Below are 18,408 nucleotides of genomic sequence, written 5' to 3'. Positions count from 1 at the left end.
TTCACTCCATTCCCGCGCGTTTTTAAAATCTATTGCGCACTTCTACGGTCGCGCCGCACTCCCGGCCACTACTACAGAAATAATGTGATATCCACCCAGGATCAGAACTTCGCAATGTATAATCAGGAAACCTGGTTTCAACCCTGGCTTCACTCCATTCCCGCGCGTTTTTAAAATCTATTGCGCACTTCTACGGTCGCGCCGCACTCCCGGCCACTACTACAGCAAAAACAATCCAGGGCTCCCTTCCCTTTACCTCATTGCTCTACTACACACTATGGCTCCATCCCCTCTTCGACGCCGCGCCGCACTCCCGGACACTTCTACGGCAAAACAAGGCCTTAAGGGAACTCCACGGCTCTCCCACTTCTGGACCTGCAGCAATGCACTCCCACAGCTGCTGACCATCAAGCTCCACAAGCGCCGGTCCTCCAACGACGCATACCCGACAACCACGACGACGACGAGATTGAAGGAGCCCCCTGCATTCCGAGGCCGGCGCAGGGAAGAAAGAGAGGGCGAGGACCAGGGCCAGCTGCCCTAAATAGGCCTTCGCCCCCTCCCCCTGAGGTGCCGGCTCCGGCCGGAAGTGAAGTCGCGCTGACCCGGAAGCAGTTGAGGCTGCCGTCCTGTTTACTTCTTCGATGAGGGCATGCCCGGGCGCCCGGGGGGCCGAGTCCTAAGTGCGCGCTTCATTATATTTCGCGCTTGTCAAAAGAAGCTGCCAAATTGAGTAAAGGGGCCTGGAGTGTCTGCTGGTGGAATCAAGAGGCATGAGGTGGAATCTAGACTATGGCACCCTAGTATTTGATAGCACCTGATGCAGTTGTGTGAGCAGAACCTTCAGGCCCCAGCTCTTACTCTTTTACAAATCAAGCACCCTCACCAACAATAGGCATGCTAGAATGTTCATTTGTTCGACATCAACTGGGGTTTTAAGATGTATTGTGACTTCATTCACTGGGTGGACTTTTTAAACACTCCTCCACCCCCTCTTTTGGAATCCATTGAGTTTACAAAAAATGTCAAAAGAAGGTGTTTGTGTGTGTCTGAATACTGTGTAAATAAATATGGTTGGGTGTACATATTCCATTAGCTCCAATGGAACACATTTTTTTAATATGAATATTTTATTGAGTTTAATTTAGAAGAAAACAGAACAACCTCTCTCTACCCCGCCCAACAATAAGAAGCATGTTATTACGCTTACATCCACCAGTGTTGTTTTACTCCAGAAGAGTTTCAAGTTGGGCCAGCATCCGTGGTGTTCTAATACAAAAAAAGTCCTTATCTCGATCCACCTCCCACCTTGTTCACTTCCTTCTCTGCTCCTGTATCCCACTACCTTCCAGGAACAGGAAGCAGGCAGGCTCTCCCCCCTCCCCTAAGCCATTCACAACGCTGCAATGGCAGCTTTGTGATTTGTCGGGACGGCGCTCAGCCAGGCGCCTACGGGGAGGCCATTTTCTCCATGTAGGCTGCATTGCAGCCCGCATAGAGAAAGGGCAGAGTGCGCATGACTGGGTGGGCGGCCCCAGAGGGCCGACCAAACCAGTTATGCTCACTCAGAAGTGTGCACAACACTCCTCCCCTGCCCAGCCCTGCTCGTAGAACAGCCCCGCCCGCCCAAGCAACCAAATACTTCTGCTTTCTCGTAGTGCGAGAAGCAGAAACATAAAATTATGGTTTTACCATTTTATGTTTCTGCTTCTCGCACTGCGAGAAAGCAGTGGGTCGACGCTCCTCCGCCCTAGTGGAGGAGCCGCCCATGACCGGTCCCATATTGTATCAAACTCGCGTGGGCATCCCCTCACTCGATTGTCCAAGTTTTCTGCCCCCATACACCAGTCCATACCTTCGTCTCCCACTCCCGTATCGCCGGTACTGACCTCGTCCCCCTGCATCTGATATATGTTCGCAAAACCATCAGGGTCACATTTCTAAAGAGCAGATCATAGTGATTTAGGATTTGTCCCCCCCTATATCCCCAGAGAGATCAACTGAGGGCTGATGTCTACTGTCTAATTGAATACATCCGATATTCTATGACTTATTTTCATCCAATTAGCTCTGCTGTCTGGGCACTTCCACATCGTCTGGATCAGGGCACCTACAACCTACAGCCCCACAGTCGGCAATCGTCAGTTGTCTTCCTCATCCAGAAACGCCGGGTCCTCTTATAGTATGCCCTGTGGAAGAGTTTCAACTGGATGAGCTGAAAGCCTGCCCTAATCGCCACCTCCCCCTCTGCACGCTAACCCCCAATCCCCCTCCCATTTCTCCCATAGTATGTCAAGTAGTGGGAAGCAGTTGTGGAGCAGCGTAGAATACATTTGGGATATCGCATGGCTTGTCAGGTGGCCTCCCAACACCTGTATTCTAACAGGGACTCCTCTTCCACTCTCTATTTAAGGGCTTCGCATTTCCCTAAGGCAGCCCCAATTGCAGATATCTCAGGAATTTACTTCCCCTCAATTCGTATTCTGCCTGCAGTACCGCATAAGGGAGCAGTTTATCATTTTTCCAAATATCTCCAAGTTTGGAAATTCCAAGCCGGTCCCACTTCCTATCCCCTTTCATCTGATGTAATTCGTTTAAAAGATCTAGAGGAGTTTCCTATGTCAACTTGCTCTGCCAACCTACTGCCTGGGTAGTGCTTTGCTGTGTCTTCAATATCTCGGCTGACAGGTATGGCAAAGGGGACAGCCCTTGTCTCCCATTTAATCGCCGAACATAACATTCCGGTTCAATTGCTCTCCTGTCTGACAGCAGGGAGGGTTTACTCTGTTGTGGGAAGGCCAGTTATTTATCACCAGCAAGCACGTGGACCAATAGTAGAGACCGAGATTAGGGAGGGAAATTCCCCCATCCTCAGAGCACCTAGTCAGTAGAGACAGGGCTATTCTGGGTACTTCTCCACCCCACAATAACACTCTCGTCATCTCATACATCATTCGCAAGAATTTATCCCGGACCATAAAGGGAGCATTTTGTAGGACATACAAAAATGTAGGCGGATAGATCATTTTGAAGAGCGCCACTAGACCCAGTAGAGAGTGGGAGTTTCTTCCACCTCTCCACGTCCCGCCGGATAGGCCTCCAGCACCCTCAATATGTAAGGCATGGCCTGGTGTCACAAAGATTCCTAGGTATTGAAAACCCCAAAGCTCCCACCTAAAGGGGTTGTCCCGGTCACGATCTAGACCACCCTCCCCCACAGGAAATGCAACTGATTTATGCCAGTTGATACAAATCCCGGCATAAGACTCAAATATTTCTAAGAGCGAGATGACGTTTTCCCTCCCCTGGTCCCAGCGGAGGCCACGGATCAACGCATTCAGTGTCACTGCAAAGAGCAGAGGAGACAGCAGCCACCCCTGTCTGGTACCCTTGGGCAGCGCAAATTCTCTCGAGAGCATTCCGTTGACTCAGACTCTCTCCACAGGATCTTTGTATAATAGCCGGATACTGGACAGGAAGTTCAGGGCAAACCACATCTTGCCGATAATTGCCATCATGCATGGGCATTCCAAGGAATCAAATGCCTTTTCTGCGTATACGGCTAAGAGGGCCACCAGCTCGCCCAGACCACCAGAGCGGGCCCTGAAACCTGTTAGCTGTCTAAGATCGTGTCTTGTGGCCGTATAAGGCATAAAGCCAGACTGATTTGGGGCCACCAGGGAATCAATCACCTTCAGCAGGTGGTTCTCCAGAATCTTTGCTAGTATCTTTGTCTTCACATTTACCAGTGAAATCGTCTTGTAGGAGGAACAGTCCTTTGGTGTTTTTCCCTCCTTGTGTATCATCACGATCGTCGCTCTCCTAAGATCCCTCGGCAGCTCCGATCGTCGCTCTCCTAAGATCCCTCAGCAGCTCGCCCTCCTTCCGGGCTGCAGTATACAATTCAAGCAACGGCCCGTGACCCTAGACCTTACGAATTTAAAGAATTCTGGTGGAAATCCATTGGGGCCCTGGGTTTTCCCCCTATATAATTGGGTAAGATCTTTCTTTCATAGGTACCCCCACTTTCTCCTTGGTGTCCATGTGTTTTGACTGTAGTTGACTGGGATCCTGCTATTCGGGACCCCAGTGGCAATGCCCTCTCCTCTAAATTTGCTGGTAAGTACTTTGTACACCCCACAATTGCCATATTGATGCACCATTATAAGTCCCTGGTTTATGGTACTGAGGTACCCAGGCATTGGTACACCAGAGGTCTCCTATGGACTGCAACATGTATTGTGTCTGCAGAGCTGCCATTTCCAGTCTGCGTGAAATGGTGCTTGCACCTATCACTTTGGATATAAGGTTTGCCTTGTATACCAGTCACTGCACTTTTAACCTAAGTCACGCTTAAGGTGGGTCTTTTAGTCCAAGGGCCTGGTTCTAAGTGTGTGGGTACCCCTGCACATGCAGAGGTACCCCAACACATCCCAGACTCTATTTTCTGGTCTTTGTAAGCGAGGGACAGCCACTATAACGTATCCTGTGGACACTGGCAAGCCGAGATATCCAGCTACATAATGGCTGCCCCGAACCTGGTCATGTTTGGTATCATACAACTACACAGATTCCAGTGTTAGTTGCATTATATCATGTACTGGGGGGCTCCTTAGAGGAGCCCCCAGTACCTACCGGTGTAGCCTTACAGGGTTTGGCTGCCATCCCACGCTGCTGCCAACCTTAGACAATGTCCCCAATCCCCCCCCCCCCCCCGCTGATGCGCTTCACTCGGGCAGGGAAAGCTAAACAAAGGATTCCCTGCGAAGGAGAGGTGTGACCCCCTCTCCTTTAGAATGAGGTAGGGTGGGGGTGCTTCCGAGTGCTACCAGACTGCATTGAAGAGCACAAACCAGTTTTGCCCAACTCAGGTGCCCTTGTCTCCCGCTCTGGTGTGAAACCACACAAAAGACAGCGGAGTGTCCATCCCCTGTCCAGCCCCTCCCTAGAGAGGTGCCCAGAGCTCATCCAGGTGGCCACTTGATTCTGCCATGTTGAATCTTGGCCCCTGGGAGCATCTAACTGGCTAGGACAGCCAAATAGCATCCCTGACCCCCTCTGATAGGTGGGTCACTAGAGAAGAGGACCTTCCCTTTTTTAGGGTTACTTAAGGGCTTTCCTGAGGGTGGGTCCTTAGATTCATCCGGACAGCAACTTCTAGATCCGCCTGTTGTCTGAAGACTGTCCCAAGACACTCTGCTGTTCTTCAGGCCATATGTCAAGACTGCTCCAGTGGGAAGATTCCTGCTGCATCTTCATCCCCGTGCTTTTCCAAGTTCTGCAACGCCATGGCCATGCATCTTCTGAGTCACCAAGGACTCAACCTGCATCCCAGCCAGAAGGAATTTCCCTTGGAGTGAAGTAGTCACTTCCCTGCATCGGCAGGCACCTCTTCGACTGTGACTGGTTTGCTGATCCTGTTGTCCCATAGGCATCGCCCGGCTCTGCAACACAGGTGGTGGTATGTTGGTTCTCCAGAGGCCTCGCTAATCTTCTCTGCAACTTGGGCGACTGTAATCTCTCTTCAGCTGACATGAACCACCTCCCTGTGCACTGCATCTGTTTGTTGTTACAAAGGCTTATTGGCTCGCCTCACAAAAGATCTTAAAGCTCCAAGAAGGCCCAGCCTCCAGTACTGTGCAGCTCCAAGAACGACATCCTGCCTGTATCCTCCGCATCGCAGGCCTTCATCTCCTATGTGCTGTTGAAGCTTCCCTGCGATGCACTGTGTCTGCTGTCAGAGGGTACTCGAAGGGGCTTCATTGATTCCTGTTGGCTGTCCTGCATGCTGAAGGCCAGCCCTGATTTACCCTTGCCATATCCTGGCCCCGGGATATATTGCAGAAGTGATGGTCAGAGGTCCATGAGGACTGCACTAGGTAAACGGAGAGACTACCTGCATTGGGGTCTCAAACTGTTGTTGCGGCACAGGAGGCTTGAGGTGAGCCGGGGGTGCTCATGCCCATGTAGGGGGTTGTGCTGCTTCCCAGGGGGCTGCCCGTCATCACGGCTCAGACTTGACACCTGTGGGGCAGGGGAGCCACCTGACTGCGGGTGGGGAGCAAGGGCGGTGCAGGGCTGGATTTTCCAGGGCTGTGATAGCAGACCATGAGAACGCCTATGCCATGTCGTTGGGGTAGCTGCCATCCTTGAGGATTCTGAGGGACCTTACCCTGGGAACTTGGAGCTCAATGGTATGCACCAAACCAGCAAGGGTAGTCAATCAGTTGAGGCCCAGCAAGACCGAGGGGCTGCCCATGACACAATCCAGTCGGTGCCAGGCCTTGGATCTAGAGGCGCACACAGCCGCAATTTTGGCAGTCACTGGGGACACTAAGGTGGCATTGGAAAGCAAGATAGATGCAGTTGCCCTGGACCTGGGGCTCCTCCGGGCAGATCATAGAAAGTTGGCGGATAGAGTTGGTGGAATGGAAGCTGCTGTGGCTCAGCTCCAACCTACGGTTGCTAAACATGATAAGCAGCTCCGCTCCATGCAAAAGACCATAGAGAAGCTACAGAGTAGAGTGGAAGATGCTGAAGGTCGTACTAGACGTAATAATGTGAGGTTAGTGGGTCTACCAGAAAACGCTGAGGGTCCTAGCATAGAGCTTTTCCTAGAGGACTGGCTATTAACTGTAGTCATGGAAGGCAAGTCACCCACTCGGTTTATGGTGGACAGGACCCACAGGATTCCAGGGGAGGCACTGAGACCGTTAGCCCTGCCCAGAGCAGTGGAGGCCAAGCTCCTGAATTTTCAAGATAGGGATGACATCTCCAACACATGGGCCATGGCAGGTAGCGGGGGGTTGGTGAACAATTATCTCGACTATACCCATGCGGTGCAACATCAAAGAGAGACGTTCTTGTCTGTTAAGCAGCAATTCAGGAAATTGAACTTAAGGTTTACACTGTATTTCCTGGCTAAGTAGTGGATCAAGAGCACTTCTATTAGTTTGCCTCGGTGGCAGAGGCATGGGCCTCGCCGGAGGGAGAGAGGGGTTATTCACCGCCGCATAAACAGGGAGACCAAGTGGGTTGGCGACAACCTAAAAAAAGGAATAAGTAGCACCGTAAGACAAAAGCTGTACCATTTAAAGATCAAGTGAAAACTGAAAGGGCTAAGGTGGTGGCTGAGATACGTCAGAGCAGCTCCCTGGGCACTAGCACTAGGTAGACAAACCTGGTGCAGTCTTCGGGGGTCTCAGGGAAGGAATCCGGAAACTCTCTGGAGGCATTGAGGTGAAAGAGTCAGGCCCTGTATGAGAGTCAACGTTGAGCGCGGCGCTCAGTGTGGGGATCGTGAAGGCCATTGGGTACAAGTGTTTTGTTGTGTTAAATGTCCAGGGGGCCGTGACCCCGGCTGTAATAGACAACAACTGCCTTTGTTGAAAGAAAATAATTTTTCAGAATTGGTTTGAAATGTTGGGGCGACAGACATCTCGGGCATTGGGGAGGTGGGTAGTTCTAAACCCACAGCACCCGGTGGTTGGGTGGGGGGTGAGCACTTAGAGGCATGTAAGTTGAGGCTGAGAAGGGGGAAAGTTTTGGAGTCCTCAGTGTGTTTCGGATAGGGAGAACTGAAGGATCAGACCTAACCGAAATCGTACTCTGAAGATCCTCTCCTGGAATGTAAATGGCCTTTCCAGGGGAGTGATGAGGAAATATCAGCACAACCATGATCCTATCCTGCTGTAGGAAACCCATCTATTTGGTAATAACTGTGGAGTCGGGCAGGTATACATTGTTTGTTGTATGCAGGTTTGTTGGCTGGCTCCGGGTGGGAGGTGGGTGGGTATCCTGGCTTGCAGGTCCCTTCTGCTTGAGGTTACTAAGATGTGGGTTGATGGTAAAGGATGCCAGGCGGCATTTCTGGTGCGATGCTTTAGGGAGGACCTGGTGTTGAGATCCTGGTATTTTCCACCAGGCCTGCAGACTGAGGGCCTAAAGCTCATGGGATCCTGGTTGACGAGTGCCCCAGATATGCTGACGATTGCTGGGGGTGACCTAAATTTGGCCTTACAGCGAGACCTGGATAGAGAGACGATGTCTGGTGAGAGGTTGAGGGCGAGTGCGCCGCAGGCCACCTTCATAGAGGCGCTGGGTATTGGACCTATGGAGGAGGCACACCCGTGGCACCATCAATACTCATATGTGGCCATCTCCGTGTGGTCAATGTCCATACTGGACTATCTCCTGGTACAGTGATACCAAGTGGGCAGATTCAGCCATACAGCCTTTCTTCCTCTTGGGATATCAGACTATTCCCCCCTGGTAACAGTCATTCAGTTGGGCATACCGATACCAAAGGGGATGTGGTGACTAGACATCTGGAACTTGATGGATGGGGACATAAGACAAATGGTTACAACAGCCACAGACCTATATTTTGCGCAAAACACGGGTACAGTCATGTCTGAGATAGATCTGTGGGAGGCTTGCTAAGCAGTTATCAGGGGGAGGCTGATCACCCACATCGCGGAAAATAAAAGAAAGGGATGAGGAGAGAAGGGAGCTTGAGGAGTGGCTGCTGCAATGGGAGAGGGACTACGTTGCAGCTCCCAATAGGGATCTGGCCCATAGGATTGAAGAGACAAGACTTGAATGCACAACACATGGGCACCAAAAGGCTCAAGTTCATTTTCGTGTGACACCTGGTAAACTCTACCAAGTGGGCAATAAAGTGGGGAAACTGCTAGCCTGGTTAGATAAAAAGGAGGACAGACAGCTGTGGGTGCAAGCATCACTGCAGGGTTGACTGGATTGCTGGGAACTCCCTTGGAGATCGCACATGCATTTGGCGACTACTTGGCGGACCTCTATAAGGCCTGCACAGAGGTGGCGTGGGTTGGCCTAGGAGAGTTCATTAGGGACATCACGATGCCCAGAATTGGAATCAACCAGAGATTGATGCTGGAAGTGACGATTACTGAGGAGGAGGTAACCGAGGCTGTAGACTATATAAAATATCCTTTGTATTCCACACAACACACTTTAGACCATAATCACATAAATCACTGTGCCACTACGCATGTGTCATGACATCACATAGACCATACATCACTTTGCCAACAGGCAATTGTCACACCTGTTCATGTAGTGGAGTAAGGTAATTTACCTATGGGTTGCACACGTCATGAAAACATTGTGAAAAGCACCATCACTGTGTAGGAATCACCCTAGGCATATTATTACCACCTCATCCTCTGGAATTCTCGTGGTTATCAGGGACCTCCATCAAGGTTTCACCCGGCAGTGCGTTGAACAATCAATGCCCCAAACAGTGGTCCAGCCAGGCAGCTGCAGGCAATTGAGTGGACCTGCTGCGGAAACCGAAGCAATGGTATTGAAAACAAAAGAACAACTAACAGGAGCCTCCCTAACTTGGGCAGCCATAAGGCCCCTCAATCTCGGGGCGACTGAGCAGCCCCGGGCCAGCCTCTGCCCGCGCTCCTAGGTTGCCCCGGCAACCTGAATGGGCTGCGTTTCCAGGCACAGCCTACTTGGCTGACGCCAGAGAGTGATCCCTTCTTCAACTGCAAGCGTCTCGCTCGAGGCGGTGGCAAGCAGAGCTCCTTTCTCTGGCCTGCATTACGGCTCCACCCTCCTCCCTGGGCTCGGGGGCTGGCAGTGTTGGACTTCTAAAAGTGTCATTTCTAAAATAGTATAGACAAATCCGCTTTCACCAATAAGCAGGATTTATCACTACTATTCCAAACATATCAAACATGGCCACGCTACCTCACTGAAGCACATATCAGGGAATCCCAATGCAAATCTATGAGAGGACAGCCTCACAGCAGTGAGAAACCAAATAAGCTGTTTGTCACTACCAGGACATGCCACACAGTAAAGGCACATGTCCTATCTTTTACCTACACAGCACCCTGATCATAAGGTTTGCTAGGGCCTACCATAGGGGTGACGTGTATATATAGTAAAAGGGGAGTTTCAGGCGTGGAAACACTTTACATACCATGTCATTGTGGCAGTAAACTGCATGCACAGACCCTGCAGTGGCAGAAGCCTGAGACATGTTTGAAAGGCTACTTCTGTGGGTGGCGCTAGCAGCGCTGCAGGCCCTCTAGTAGTATTTAATTTATAGGCCCTGGGTATATGGGATAGCACTGTACAATGGACTTATAGGTAAATTAAATATGCCAAACAGGTGTAGACCAATCTTACCAGGTTTATCAGAGAGAGCACATGTCCCTTAGCACTGAACAGCAGCGGTAAAGTGCCCAGAGTCATAAAACCAACAAAAACAGGTCAGAAAAAATACAGGAGGAAGGCAAAAAGTTCTGGGATGACCCTGCAAAAAGGGCCAGTTCCAACAGTATTTATTAGTACACACTACACTAACTTGGTATACTGCCTTACCAGAGATATTTATTTAATTTATTTATTTACGCAGCTTTTTATAACGTGAACGTGACCAGTCAGGGTATCAGAGCACTGTACATATAGTGAACAGATCATACATACATGAGAAATAACAAGTACGCATATGTAGGAAGCAATAAAAATACAATACACCAATCATCTATCAACTACACACAAGAAATACTTCAGAAATAAGTAGTAAAGAAAAACACATAGGGCCCAACCTTGGGGGAACGGGGGGCGGGGGCAACCATATAATAAAATAGTGGAATGTGAGGTGAGTACCAAAACGTGGACAAAATCCTACAGTAGCCAGGTATTGCAGTGATGAGGTGGACTCCAAACATACGAGGATTAGAGAAATTGATGCTAGTCCAAATGCGTAGTGCCCAGAAAGGAGCGCAGGTGCAGGGAATATCTGAAAGAGACACGTTAGTGATAGATTCCTTACCTTAGAATATCCCCAGGCGTCAGACTGGATGCGGAAAGTTTTTTGTCAGCAGTACCCCTGCACGTTGGAAGGTGGCATCGGTCGGCTCCGCGTCCGTCGCTGGAGTCGTAGGCGCCGAGACGACATCACGGAGACTACTTAGGCGCCCACCCATGCGTGCTGACGTCAGTTCTTTCTTTTTCCACGCCAGCAAGCGCAGATCCGGTTAGAGCACGTACCCTAGTTACTTTTTGACTAAACTTTTGAGTCTTTGACCCCTGGTGCCACGAAAGGGCTGCCTGGATTTAAATCCTGCGGGGCCTGTCTCCATACGATGTCGGTGGCCGACCCCCATGGTGTCTGTCTCTACTGTCTGGAGCGCGGTCATGTTCCGACTGTCAGGCCATGGCTCCGAAGCCCTTGCGGTCCAGTAAGCTATTGGAGGCCTGGCAGTCGTCTCCGCGTCGTTCGAATTCGAGGGGTCCCTCTAGAAATCACCCGCGGAGCCATCGTCATCGCTCCCCGGGGTCAAAGTCTTCCCACTCAGATTCGGGTAAGAGACGTCATAAGAAGAAGTTGAAGAAATGTTTCCGCTCTCCCACGTCCCCTCGTCTGTCTCCGGACACGGACGAGGGGGCTGGGGGTACCACCCCCGCGGCTCTTTTGGAGCCTGTGAGTCCCAAGACCTACCCACCTTATCCGGGACCATCGGCGACTCCTGCCCAGGTGCAAGATTTTTCTTGCAGCCATGGACCGCCTCTTCAGGCTTCGGGCTCCTGCCGGCGCGCCTTTGGGCCCTGCGGTCCCAGTTGAGGGCCCTCCCTTGCGTAGGGTTCCCACCTGCAAGCCTTTGGGCCTTGCGGTCCCCGTTGAGGGTCTGCCGCTGCTGGCGGCTCCGGCCCTGGCGCCGCAGGGACCTCCGCTGGCGGCTTCGGCCCTGGAGCCGCCCGCGGCTCCGATCCCGGTGCCGCAGTGGGTTCCGTTCGTTCCACCTCCGCCCTTGCCCGGGTTCCCGGACAATTTTGCTCCTGGTCGGGACCCTAATTGGGACACGGAGCCGGACCGGCGTTGACCGGCGCTGTTGGACCATTTGCATTCCCCTGTTCCCCACCACCGCAGCCTGTTCCACGGGCAGTGGAAGAAGGGGACTGGGAGGGGTCTGGGGACCCTCTTGCACGGCAGTGCGGGTCAGAACAGGAATGGACAGAAGAGCTAGAGGATGCCCGTGGCCTTGACCTCTCCTCTGACCCTGGTTTTCTTTCTCCTCCTGCTGTGGCTATGGAGCAGGGCGCCACTTAAACTATGGTGCTCCGTAGAGCAGCTGAGGTCCTTGACCTTGACTCGCCTACAGTGACCCTCAAGACTAACCTCCTCGCTGAAGTACTTCAACTGCTGCCAAGCTCTTCGGAGCCCCAGCTTCCGTTCAATGAGGCATTACCTGACGTCTTGATGGTCACCTGGTCTAGACCGGCCACAGGGGTTCCCGTGGATAAGTATGTGACCCAGCGCCATTGCCCGGCCCCGAGTGACCCTGCTTTTCTGTCCACCCACCCAACCCTGGAGAGCCTGGTCCTCCAGGCCTCCACTTCGCCAAGTCGCATTCCCTTCCGCTACGCCGGATAGGAATCCAAAAAGCTGGAACAGTTCGGCAAGAAACTGTTTTCATCCGCCAGCTTAGGGCTGCGGTTGGTGAACACCGCGTGCCTCTTGGGCGCTATTCCCTATGCTGTGTGGGACATGGTTGTGCAGGTGCTGCCTCAGTGTCCGGAGGGGGCTCGGACAATGCTTTCCCAAGCTGTTGCTGAGGGTAAAAATGCAGCACAGTTCGCCATTAGGTGTGGACTAGCCAACGCGGACTCACTGGGTAGGGCGATTTCCACAACAGTGGCACTCCTTCGTCACGCCTGATTGCGGTCCACTGGTTTTTCAGGGGATGTAAAAAGTTCCCGTATGAACATGCCCTTTGATGGTACTCGCCTGTTTGGCGATAAGGCAGATAGTGCGCTGGAGCGTTTTAAGGACTCTCGGGCATGTCGCCCAAAGGGGCTACTTCCTCTCCTTCGAGACTGCCCCTCCAGCCATGCCACCTCAGTTTCACTGCATGTCGGGGGACCTTTTTGCGCTTCTCCAGCAGGAAGTCATGGCCATCCTAGCCAAGGGGCCCATTGAGCGTGTTCCTGGGCCAGAAGTGGGACGTGGTTGTTATTCCCACTACTTTCTGGTCCCCAAGAAGGAAAAAGGGGGCCTGCATCCCATCTTGGACCTCAGGAACGTCAATTGCTTCCTCCGGAAGGAGAAGTTCAAGATGTTGACTCTGGCTCAGGTCTTGGCTGCTCTCGACCCTGGAGACTGGATGGTAGCGTTGCACTGGCAGGACGTATATTTTCATATCCCCGTCCTGCTGGCCCACTGGCGTTACCTGCGGTTCACGGCAGGCCTAGAGCACTTTCAGTTTGCCGTGCTCCCCTTCGGCCTTACCAGTGCCCCTCGGGTGTTCACGAAAGGGATGGCGGTGGTCGCAGCTCATCTGCACAGCTCAGGGGTTCCAGTCTTCCCCTATCTCGACGACTGGTTGTTGAAGGCGGGTTCGCCTCAGGCAGTCGTCTCCCACCTCCAGACTACGGCCGACCTCCTGCATTTGCTGGGGTTCTCCATCATCCTGCCGAAGTCACACCTGAGTTCCTCTCAGAAGCGCCCCTTTATCGGAACGGTTCTGGATTCAACGCAGTTTCAGGTTTATTTTCCCGCGCAGCGAGTCCGGGATATTCAGGCTATGATTCCAATCTTTCGGCCTCTATCCCAGGTTTCTGTCAGGATGACCCTCCGGCTCCTGGGCCTAATGGCTTCCTGTATCCTGCTTGTGCACCATGCCAGGTGGCATATGCGGGCTCTGCAGTGGGACCTGAGGTTCCAGTGGGCACAGCATCGGGGCAACCTGGCCGATCACGTCCAGATCTCGGAGGGCGCTGCACAACAATTGCAGTGGTGGCTCACGCATCGCGATTGGGTCAATGGCCCTTACCTCTGTCCGGGGAAGTGTAGTGCAGGTGTTCATGGACAACACCACCGCCATGTGGTATTGCAACAAACAGGGCGGTGTGGGGTTGTGGACCCTATGTACGGAGGCTCTCCGCCTCTGGACATGGCTGGAACATCAAGGCATTCCCTTGGTGGTTCACCACCGGACAGGTTCTCTGAACGCCAGAGCGGACGAACTCAGACGCCGGTGCGTGGTGGATCACGAATGGCGTCTTCACTCGGAGGTGGTGCAAGGTCTCTTTCGGCAGTGGGGAGAGCCTTGGTTAGATGTATTTGCCACCGAAGAGAACGCGCAATGTCATCAATTCTGCGCGTTGAAATTTCCGAGGCGGCACTCGCTCGGCGATGCTTTTCATCACAAGTGGAGCTGCGGTCTGTTGTACGCCTTTCTGCCAATACCACTTCTGCCCAAAGTGCTGAAGAAGATTCTGCGCGACCGGGCCCAAGTTATCTGTGTGGCTCCGCATTGGGCACGCAGATACTGGTATCCCGTGTGACTCAGCATGGCGATCGCTCCCCCGATTCGACTGCCTCTTCGGGAGGATCTTCTGTCATAGCAACAGGGGACGGTCCTCCACCCGAACTTGTCCAGCCTCCACCTCCATGCGTGGAGATTGAGCGGCGACAGTTGACAGCTTTCGACCTTCCTTCCGAAGTCTGTGACATTATTCTGGCAGCCAGACTTCCCTCCACTGGGACGGTGTATGCCTGCAGGTGGAAAAAATTTGTGGCATGGTGCACAGCAAAGGCTGTGGATCCTCTTGCTGCTGCCCCTCTTTCAGAGGTCCTTCTGGTACTTCTCTCCTTGGCCCAGCAGGACTCTGCTCTGGGCACTATTAAAGGTTATCTCTCAGCCATTTTCGCCTTTCTAAGGCTTCCAGATCAGCCTTCTCTTTTTAAGTCCCTAGTTGGTTACCGCTTCCTGAAGGGCATTACACACAAGTTTCCTCCCGTGCCTTTCGTAATGCCTCAATGGGACTTAAATCTTGTCTTGACTTATCTGATGTGCGCTTCCTTTGAGCCACTCCATAACTGTCCTTTACGCCTTCTCACTCTAAAGACGGCTTTCCTGGTAGCTATCACCTCTGCCAGAAGAGTGAGTGAGCTCCAGGCTCTGTCTTCTAAACCTCCTTTTCTCTCTGTTCATCCGGACAAGGTGGTTTTAAGGACTTGTCCTTCTTTCTGTCACGCCCTTCTACATCAGGCAGACCATCACTTTGCCTACCTTCTATCCGCCTCCGCATCCTTCAAAAGAGATAAGAGGCTCCAACTTCTGGACCCACAACGTGCGCTCTCGTTTTATCTGAAGCGCACACAACAGTTCCGGGTGGATGACCAACTTTTTGTTGGCTACATGGGCACCAAAAAAGGTCGGGTCGTGCACAAATGGACCATCTCTCGGTGGGTCGTTCTGTGCATCAAAGCATGTTACTCGTTGGCTAAGAAGGAGCCTCCTGTGGGGCTGCGTGCCCATTCTACCCGGGCAACGGCAGCCACTACTGCCTTCGGACGCGGCGTCCCCTTGCAGGACATCTGTCAGGCACCTACGTGGGCCTCGCTGCACACGTTTACCAAGCATTATTGCCTTGACAGTCAAGTCCGGAGAGACGGCTTCTTTGGCCGTGACTTTCTGGTGTGATCTTGTTCGCACACCCACCACCGGGGTTGGTATTGCTGGGTATCTATTCTAAGGTAAGGAATCGATCACTAATGTGTCTCTTTCAGAGGCACAAGTTACTACTTGTGTAACGATATATCTGTAAAAGACATTAGTTATTGATAGATTCCTTACCGCCCCACCCATCCTCCCCGTTCTGCGAACTGATTTCTAGGGTTAAGGTCATCCCTTTCAGGGCCCTAGTTTCATGGCACCAGTGGTCGATTTCTTGCATGGCTCTGCATTCCTGGCGTGGAACGTCGTGTACAGAACTGACATCAGCACGCATGGGTGGCGCCTAAGTAGTCTCAGTGACGTCATCGTGGCGCCTACGACTCCAGCGACGGACGCGGAGCCCCACGACGCTACCTTCTGACGCGCAGGGGTACTGCTGACGAAAAACTTTCCGGATTCAGTCTGACGCCTTGGGATATTCTAAGGTAAGGAATCTACCACTAACTAATGTCTCTTACAGATATATCGTTACACAAGTAGTAACTTGTGCGATGGGAGCTGTAGCTCGTGGTCATGGGAACACCTCAGGAGGTGTACAAGTACAACGATATGGCGTGTGAGACCAGTGGCAATATTCCAGCCTCCAGGCACTGTTCCAGCAGGGTCACATCCCCCAGAGGTCATCCAGCCTTAGACCACCAACTGTGTGCGTCAGGGAGGGGAACACAGAGCTGCGCCACATAGGCTTCCCTACAGTTTGTGAGCTGGCGGTGGCGATTTTACAGCCTAGTTGTCAAGGACTCCGCGCGCACCTTCAAAACGGGAATACCCCTCACTGTACTGCGGGCCTCCAGGTCCTGGTGGGGGTATTGCCTCCCCGGGTGATGTGCCAGGGGCCAGTACTTCTTCTCTGGGTCAACAGTGTCTCGCCACTCAAAGTGGCCTTTGCAGTCAGCACCATCTTGCCACTGTGTGGATCCTGCATCGTTTGTTGTCGGCTGTCCTCATAATCACTTTCGGGGCCGGGTGGGCTGGGACCAACCCACCTCTCTGCATCACCTCACCGAGCAAGCAGCCACCTAGGTTCGCCCCAGAGGCACATCGGACAAGAGTATTCTGGCGTACGCAGGGGCCCAATTGCAGAGCCTAAGCAGCTCACATCCAGCACAATGCTCTGCTGACCACGCACCCTGGACACATTTTTTTAAAACAGTATTTGTATACATCAAAACAATATTGTGCTACCACACCCTGCACGGGGTCAATACAGGGAAGAAACGCTCAGGGCTCACACCAGGGGTAATGCTTAGGTTTGGATCATTGTTAAAAGAAAGCAAACAAGATGGTAAAATACGAATACAATGCTTGTCCTTACACGAGAAGTGATTAATACATGACTTGATTAATATGTGTGTCCCAGCTGCTGTAGTCTGAACAATCCACTGTGCATTTTCTATAGCTAAAGGACTTTCCATTGAGAAATTTGTGGGCTCATTCATGTTAAATTAGTAAATCTGTGCTGGCTCTTATAAGCCACAAATTTGCATAGTTTTACACATTATTTGTGATTCTCATAAACAACAAGTGCATGAAACAATGTTTCTTTGGTATATGTCTACCAGCACTAATCTTATGACTGTGGCATTTCTGCGACTGCAATATGAGCCACTGCTACAGTGAATGAAAGTTTGAGAAATTATTTTCACCTATTTTTCTTTCTTCATACAGAAGTATTTCTCCATGTGAAGAAACCCCTTCCCCTGCACTTCACTTTGGTGTAAATGTAGACTTGCAAGGAGTGTGGTGAAAGGCATTGCAAAATGTGTGGATCTCTTCAATGTTATGCCTTTCAGGGTGTTTCCCATGCTGGCAATAATAACTGCTATGGGAACATCCATTTCCTACCCAGAGTTACAAATGCAGAAACTCTACTCACGGTGGATTTTCAGTAGTAGTAGGTACCATCTGTAAATGTAAAAAATTGCAGACCTTGAATCAGGATGTGTGATTTTCACTCACAGATGCAACTTTCTGATATTTACAGTCCCCCACAAGACCCTTGAGATGTGTATCAGGCCTCCTGAAAGCACTAACTATAAAACTGCACTAAAGTCCATTGAGGACTGACAAAAGTCATGGTTTTAGTGACAGTACTTTTAGAATATGACAATATCTGGAGTGTTTGCTAGCAATCACTTAATATCTCTGTTTACACATCTATCCAACCAGCAGAAGCTATCCGAGAGCAATACAAATCTAGCCGAATCTGGAGACAACCAAATGCAGAACAGGATCAATAAAATGAAAGATGCAGGTACTACATCTACCACAGTGCTTTGGGATCTTCCCAAAGACAGCCTTAATGAAGGCCTAGAACTGTGAGGAGTTCTGTGCTGTTTTGTTTTAGCACTGCCAAGATTCATTTTTGTTTTTAAAACTGTTAGCTTTCAAGATCAGTAGTCTGTGCTGGTGGGTTCCTCCAAGAGGCACTTGGATATTGTAGCATTTGAATGCAGAATTCAAAGTTTGAGCTCCCCCTAGCAAGATTTCATTCCTCTAGTGAGGCGCTTTCATGACAGTGAAGTACAATGTTGTTTGAGTCAAAATTGAACTGTACCAAATGTTAAAATGAAATGAGATTACCACATTGAAAACTGATCTGTATGTTATTAGCAAATGAGCAAAAAGGAGCAAAATGAAAGATGCAATACCTACGTCTTCAGCAAGGATATGGGGCCTTCCTGGAAGAAGATTTACTGAATTTACAAACCTGTGGAAAGTTCTGTGCTGCTTTTACTTGTGCACCACTAAATCCATGATTATGTATTTGAAACCTAGAACATAAATGTATCAAAAACTATGGTCTCTAGTCACTTTTGAAATTCGTTAAGTAAGGTTCAGTTCTCAGAGATGTCTGCAAGTCATTCCAGATAATTGTCCCTGGATC

General features: G+C 51.2%; 2 protein-coding genes across 3 annotated transcripts in view; both read left to right on the top strand.

Annotated features, from left to right (window-relative positions):
* Positions 1-18,408, top strand: part of UBE3D (ubiquitin protein ligase E3D) — a 1,075,540-nt gene that overhangs the window by 926,852 nt on the left and 130,280 nt on the right. The gene's annotated exons all lie outside the window — the stretch shown is intronic.
* Positions 11,450-17,268, top strand: LOC146817421 (uncharacterized). The gene is made up of 3 exons (XM_085609080.1): positions 11,450-11,637; positions 11,724-14,854; positions 17,190-17,268. The coding sequence occupies exons 2-3, from the start codon at positions 12,777-12,779 to the stop codon at positions 17,266-17,268; spliced, it is 2,157 nt and encodes a 718-aa protein (XP_085465206.1). The 5' UTR covers positions 11,450-11,637; positions 11,724-12,776.

This window comes from Triturus cristatus, chromosome 6, assembly GCF_964204655.1.
Source record: "Triturus cristatus chromosome 6, aTriCri1.1, whole genome shotgun sequence".
NCBI lineage: Eukaryota > Metazoa > Chordata > Amphibia > Caudata > Salamandridae > Triturus > Triturus cristatus.
Note: the sequence above shows the minus strand (reverse complement) of the source record. Positions and strands in the feature narration are given on the sequence as shown.